General features: G+C 34.0%; 1 protein-coding gene across 1 annotated transcript in view; it reads left to right on the forward strand.

Moving 5' to 3' along the window:
• Window positions 1–5914, forward strand: part of PLSCR5 (phospholipid scramblase family, member 5) — a 30192-nt gene extending 24278 nt beyond the window's left edge. Inside the window, exons 3-7 of the mRNA XM_014544605.1 lie at window positions 607–649; window positions 1581–1801; window positions 3920–4081; window positions 5667–5828; window positions 5891–5914. Of these exons, the coding sequence (XP_014400091.1) occupies window positions 607–649; window positions 1581–1801; window positions 3920–4081; window positions 5667–5828; window positions 5891–5914 (612 nt within the window). The remainder of the gene's footprint in view (window positions 1–606; window positions 650–1580; window positions 1802–3919; window positions 4082–5666; window positions 5829–5890) is intronic.
• The last annotated feature ends 1675 nt before the right edge of the window (window positions 5915–7589 follow it).

Genomic DNA, 7589 nt, shown 5'->3' on the forward strand with positions numbered 1-7589 from the left:
TGAGTGGGGGGTGGGGGGCAATAGGGGTATAAGGACACATATGTAATACCTTAATTAATAAAGAAAAAAAGAAAGAAAAGATAAAAATCACAAAAGAAAAAATAGTATAGCTACTTCAGCCTATCTGAATTCCAATAGCTCTCTCTTCAGCTCTGCAAGATTGTTAGATTCTGGTTTTACACAGCCTTTGCTGGGGCTGGGAAACAGACTCCTGCAGTAATATAGGACAGTTGTAAGATTTACTTCATTTTCTTCCTTCTCTTAGGTATCACAGTCCTGTAAGGCCTTTTTTCAAATATCTGAAAAGAACATTTTCATATATATTTTCTGTTTTTTAAGGTATTTATAGCGAGAATACAATTCCTGAATCAGTTAGGCTTTTTTCTTTTTTTGGACCAGTTGTATAAACTTTAAAACATATAAAGTGAAATATTTTTTGAGCTTTTAAACAAATAGCCAATTTCCATGTTTCTTGGTCTTTTTGTGAAAATAAACATGCTTCTCAAATTTAAAAAAAGAAAGAAAGAAAGAAAAAAGAAAAAGAAGAATATCTCCACAGGTTTTCAGTGTTGTGATGTAATGTTCCCGGTTCTGTCTCCCTCACAGTTAGACCTGATAGTTGTGCACCAGCAGGTGGAGCTTCTTGGAAGTAAGTGTATCTTCTTCTATTAAAGTAGTTGAAAATATTTTAGGTTTCAGAAGTTCCTTTATGTCTAAATATTTTATAAATGATAGTTAAATGTTTAGAATAACTTTATTTAAAAATAGCACTATTTTATTTTTAAAAAATAAACATTGAAAGTGAAATTATTAGGCTGACGAAAATAAGCCTAAAAGCATAAAACTCTCCAAGTCTTTGGTGATATGCCGTTAGAAATCTAGCATTATTTTTAATCTTAAAATTATTTTTTTTAAATGTGATCATTTCTTTGGTTGCTAGTACTTTTAATTTTTCTTAATAATCCCAGAAATGGAAATCAAGTTTAAGACTAAATTTAAAAAAATTATCCAAACAAAATTCCACTGTTTTATGATTTCATCAGTGATTCATCAAATTGGCAAATTAACAATAAACAAATTTACAAATATGACTAACTTGCAAATTACTTGAGTATTTTTGTTCTTAACATATTATATTATTTCTAAAATATGTCAAAATTGAAATAGATAGTAGGATAACATACACCTGTAGATATATTGCCAGACAGAGATTTTAGACAAAATTCTTAGTATCATATGAGTTGTTTCATTAAATTTCATACCAATGACAGAATTATTATTTGAGTACAGCATTCGGTTATTGTTGACAGCATTGCTTTCCCAGTTGAAAGTGGTATTGCATGTTTCCAAGTAGAGCATTGATCTAGAATAAAAATTTATTCATCGCACAGCTCTGTTCTCAGAGTTTACTTTGACTTTCATGGAGAATCCTCAAGTTTTAGAGCATGGATGTAGATTTGTGTAAAGAAGGTACAATATTCTTAATAAATAATCTGTCACTATGTTTGTTTGTTTTTCGTTTAAAGGCATGATACTAAGCACAGCATTATTTTGATGAATTTTCTTTTTTGCTCCATCAGTGATACTTGGCACTGAAACTGTAAACAAATATGAGATTAAAAACAGCTTGGGACAAAGAATATACTTTGCCGTGGAAGAAAGTGTCTGCTTCAATCGTACTTTCTGTTCCACACTTCGATCTTGCACTCTGAGGATCACAGACAACTCGGGTCAAGAGGTGATTACAGTAAACAGGCCCTTGAGGTGTGACAGCTGCTGGTGTCCTTGCTACCTACAAGAGGTTGGCTCTGGTGTGCTTTTCCCTTCTACTTTTGAAAAGATTAGCAAACATTTCTTTAATAAATGGCATTCATTTAGAACTATGGGGCAATTAGCCTTTCAATTGTTTGGATTAGTACATCACTCCTTTAGAATCAGAACACCTTGAAGATTTGGTAATTCACTAATTTTTTTTCCCTTTCCAACCAAAAATGATAGTGGCTTCTGTGATGTTAATTGGTGAAGACAGCTCATGCATCATGTAAATGAGACATACCTTCCTGAATCTTGTTAATAGCATTTAATTGTAATATCTATGAGTTCCACCATTAAGCAAATCTACCCTTTGTCCCTTTGTCTTCTCTCACTGTAGCAAAATTCAGGAAGTGTCAAGTGATACTGAACTCTTCTAAGGTGGTTTCTCTTGGTTAGGTAATATTATTTAGTACAGATGTCACATTGCATGCTCTCATTTATGACAAACATCAAGGTTTGGAAAAGACAATGTTATTGTTCTAGAGCAGTGGTTCTCAACCTTCTGGCCCTTTAAATACAGATCCTCATGTTGTGACCCAACCATAAATTTATTTTCGTTGCTACTTCATAACTGTAATGTTGCTACTGTTATGAATCTAATGTAAATATCTGATATGCAGGATGGTCTTAGGCGACCCTTGTGAAAGGGTCGTTCAACCGCCAAAGGGGTCGTGACCCACAGGTTGAGAACCGCTGTTCTAGAGGGAATGATTCAATTATTTTATTTCAATATATAATAGATTCCATTACTCTTTAATGGACCTGTAATAATAGCTTTTATTGACATAATGCAGATGATAAAGAACATTTACTTACTTAGACATCTTCAGTATCATGACATCTCTATGAGCTAGAAAGAACAGGTTTTACTCTCCACATTTTGCAGTTGAGCAAACTGGTGCTTAGAAACTGGAGATGATTTACCTACGATCACATATCTAGAAAATTTCATAAATGGGACTTGATCCAGGTGTTCTTATTCAAGCCTACGTAGTGTATAAGTACTCTATTAAGTAGTGTATAAATACTCTATTTAGGACAATGGAAATAAATATTAATGAAAGAAGGATAATTAGGGAAGTTTATTCTCCAACTAATTCTCCAACTATTTATAGCTAATCACCTGGCTAAGTGATAAGATAGCTAAGGTACTTATACATGAACCCAAGAATTTCTATCCTCCTACTGAGGATATTTAAGATCTAATATGGCCCAACATGGTATAGTCAGTATAATCACAGAATATTTGAATATTTCTGATAATTGATGTTTTATTTTTATAGTAGTCATTATCACATAAATTAAACATAAGATGTATCTTGATACCCATTAATAATTTAAAATTTTTTGTCATAATCAAACCAATAACTTTGAAAGGGATCCCAGAACAATTCTATGTAATTCTAAGCAGTCTTGTTGAAACTACTTTTGTTTATGCAAAAACACTATAGACATATACATAAAACTATTAACTTAATAAATAAGAAAAGACAGAATGAGATCTGATGATGGAGAGTTAGTTTGATTTAAAAGCAAACAATTTTCATTATTTGCACCCACTTCCAGCTTATTATACAAAGGATTTTATTTGGGAAAATGCAATAATTGCTTGTTTTTAACACTTTGGAAAAAGTTAAACAGTGATGATATAGGTGTGTAATAACTGAACTCTGCAGAAACATTTACTTTTAATAGAACACAGAGGATCTGGAAGTTGACAATTTGAAGAGTAGATACTAGGGCCCTCATGGGAAACAACTTTCCATGCTTGACAAACTGCTGTAATTGGAACAAAAATGGCAAAGAATCCAGTGTCCCAGGTTCAAAAGACAGTTCTGAGATAGGTTCTCTTTAGGAAATAAGATCAAAGATATGGACTTTTAGTGCATAATACCAAACATATATCTATACAATGAGTTTCTTCATTTCTATAAAATATGAATAAACACTGCTTTGCTTCCTTAGAACCAGCTATTTAAAATGACTTGTATAATGTGAAAATAATTTCATAAAAGTATATTGTTTAGAAGTAAATTTAAATTATAATAAAATTAAAATACAATAACCTTAGAGAATCTTATTTTATTATTATTTCTTCTTACAGTTAGAAATCCAAGCTCCTCCTGGTACTGTAGTTGGTTATGTGGCACAGAAGTGGGACCCATTTCTGCCTAAATTCACAATACAAAATGCAAACAAAGAAGATATTTTGAAAATTGTTGGTCCTTGTGCAACATGTGGCTGTTTTGGTGATGTGGATTTTGAGGTATGATCGACAAAATGAAGGAAGTTTTCGCTTAGATCCTAATTTGTTGCAACATAATTCAATTCTTTTAAATGTTCAAATAATGAAATATTTCTGTAATAAATTTAGAAAATAATATATATTGTGAAATAATGTAATAAACCAATATTTTACATCCCTATAGTAACTCATAATTTCAGAAACACTAAGGAATTTTTAAACATACTACAAAAATTTTATTTATGTAGAAGTATAGCACCCATGATATAAAGCAAATATATATAGTTTAGAGTCACATAAATTACATCCTATAGCCCTGGTGGTAACATACCCCAGTTCAGATCTCATCTCAGAAGCACATTCCATTAAAATATCACTAATTGAAAAGTTATGTTCATAAGACCTGCTATCTTTGTTTTATAGAACAACATATTCTCACATAAATGTATTTATGTAAATTGAATGTTAAAAAACAATAAGTTGTTGCATATCAATATGAACTATCTTAGTTTCTCCACCTTAGGCAGAGGATATGGTCTGATTTAAACTGTATATTAATTTTTTATTTATTAATTCATGTACACCTCCTAAGATGTTCAGTTTAACAGCATTCATATAAGATGCAATGAAAATTTTGCAAAAGGAGATCTCTTAACTCCACTCCATTCCAAAAAGACGTGGCGTGGCTCTCCTAAGAATAAAGTATAAAAACATGCCCTATGATCAAAGAAGAAATTAGACAGAGAGTTTTAATATTCTGGGTATAGGGATGTCCTAAGTAACTTTCTCTATTTTCTATCTTCTACTGACATACTGAAAATGAAAGTTTATATTGAATCATTTTCAGCCTTTGAATGGGAAACAAGGCAAGCAAATGAATAGCTGATAAAGTTTCATTGTGAACGCCTAGCTGAGGAGGACTATAGATTTTTTTTTAAGGCAAATTAGTCTGAACTTCCTATGTGGTATATTAGGACTTTTTAATGCAAAAATAGTGTTTATGATTGGTTATTCAAGAAATTAGCTAGTAAATGTCTAAGTATAATATAAAAATGAGATTAAGCAATGGCTAATAAAATTTAAATGTGTTTGTAATTATAAAATCAGTAATAAAATTTAGAAGTTAACAAATTGCACCTAGAAGTGAAGCTAATTCCTCCTAAAGCCTTTATCTATTTCTCTCTCTCTCTCTCTCTCTCTCTCTTTCTTTCTTTCTTTTTTTTTTTTTTTTTATGAGGAATTGAGGTTTAAAATTTGAACCTCCAGTAAGGAATTACCTTTCTGGTTAGACCACATAATTGAAACTATATATGTACCTGCTGCCATCTTGTGGTCAGCTGGCCTTAATTGTGTATTGCTATTACATTCTCCATCTATATCCAAAACAAAATAAAAATTTATGGTGGATTAGAAAACTGTCAGGAAAGCAAAATACCTGAACAGTGAAATGGAAAGTTAAATATATAAACTTATGCTTATATAAAGGAATGAGTAACATCATATTGTCATTTAGAGACGATGAATAAAATAATTAATCTCTCATGAAATAAGCATGTGAAGAAATATAAGACCATCTGTTTACATTCCTCTTATTTTATTTTTAAAGGTGAAGACCATTAATGAAAATCTTACAATTGGGAAGATTTCAAAGTACTGGTCCGGGTTTGTAAACAATGTTTTCACCAATGCTGACAACTTTGGGATTCATGTTCCTGCAGATTTAGATGTGAGGGTCAAAGCAGCCATGATCGGTGCCTGTTTTCTCTTTGTAAGTATGGTCCTGAAGAGTGTAACTGACTTATTTCTCTCCCTTTCAATTGTCAATTACAGCATTTCACACTCTCCCAGTTCTAAGCTTTATATAGAAGGCTAGTTTAGAACCAACATTCTTCAGGAATGAGAATGCATTTCTGGTAGGCAGACCTTCTTGTATTTCCTCAAAACCTGAGTTTCCCTTCTCTTTCAAATTCAATTTAGATTTTTGGCTTGTTTTCACTTTCACTGAAAAATATGTAAACAAAAGTATCCCAATTATTTACCCTGGATAAAGTTCAGGGCAGTTTCATTGCTTAACAATGAACTAGGTGATGTTCAGAATGTGAAAAGAGCCCTGTTCTTGCCCTTCTGATGTGTGCATAGATATAGGAGATGGCAGATTTTCCATGTTATAAAGATATTATGTCTGTCCTTTCTTTCCAACTTTCAACTTAATTTAGCAACCTTTTCTTCTTTGGTTTTGGATAGAAGAATAGAAGTCTGATAATACCTGTGCCAAAGGATTGGTTGTCTCCTGTTCCTGATGTCCCTCCAATATCTTGCTCACTGCCCAGCATTTTCAGTGCAGTAACAAAAACTCATGGAATTTAAAAATAAACCTACAGAAGATTAAAAATGGTGGCAGAGTAAGTGGATGCTTCATGAACATGCTCCCAGAAACAAACTGGAATTACAACTAAAATAGAGAAAAAACTTCCAGAATAATCAATGGAATACTCACAGGAGAGAACCCTGATACACAAGGACCGAACGTGGAGACTGCATAGAGCCTGGTAGGAGGGGCAGAGGCACAAAAGGGCTGGCCAGGCACCCACAGAAAGCAACTGAAGTTCTGAAGAGATATCTCAGCTGTGGGGGGTTGCCACTGAGAATTCTGGGGTCTAAGCTCCAAGATGGGCTCCCCAGCAGAGATCACCACTCCTGAGAAAGGTACCAACATAACATCTGGCTGTGAAAAGCAGCAGGGTAGCTATCTGCCAGGAAGAGAGAGTTGGAATTTCAGGCACCCTCTTAAAGGGCCAATGCACAAAATTCCCTGTGGAATGACCCACATGGTGCTTCCGCAGAGGGAAGACAAGTGTACTAGAGCTATGTGAGCAGGAGCTAGGATTGAAGACTTGGGGGTTAGAGCTCAGAAGGCAGATAAGCACAGTTTCCAGTGCTGAGTCATTCCCTCACACAGCAGAGGACATCTTTCCCACACAGACATTTGCTTTGCTGGGGGGAAGACAGTTGACACATCCTATTGGAAAACACCTTGCCCTGAGGCCACTTAAGAAACTAAAAATAACAATTAGCCTCCAGGCAGCAACCACCCCACCCTGTTGAAAAAAAACTCTAGCCTCACCTGAGGACAATTGTCTGGGGCCATTAAAGTCAGAATCCTATCAGTCTGTAGACCAGTGGTTCTCAACCTTGGCTGCACATTAGAATCACCTGGGAATCTTTTTAAAATCCTGATTTCTGGGCCTCATCCTCCGGAAATTCTGTTTCTAGAATTTATGTATTTTTCTGTATTTTAGTTGTAATTCCAGAAGTAACAAAGAAACAGAATTTCCGGAGGATGAGGCCCAGAAATCAGGATTTTAAAAAGATTCCCAGGTGATTCTAATGTGCAGCCAAGGTTGAGAACCACTGCTGTAGACAGAGGTGGTCTCTGGAGTCTTTAAGTCTTTGCCGGTCTAATTAGTCAGAAACATCATTTGACACTGTCCTGCACTAGAGATTGAGAGGCATAGAGGATCTACCTAAC

The sequence above is a fragment of the Myotis brandtii genome, unplaced genomic scaffold (assembly GCF_000412655.1).
Source record: "Myotis brandtii unplaced genomic scaffold, ASM41265v1 scaffold373, whole genome shotgun sequence".
In the NCBI taxonomy this organism is placed as follows: Eukaryota; Metazoa; Chordata; class Mammalia; order Chiroptera; family Vespertilionidae; genus Myotis; species Myotis brandtii.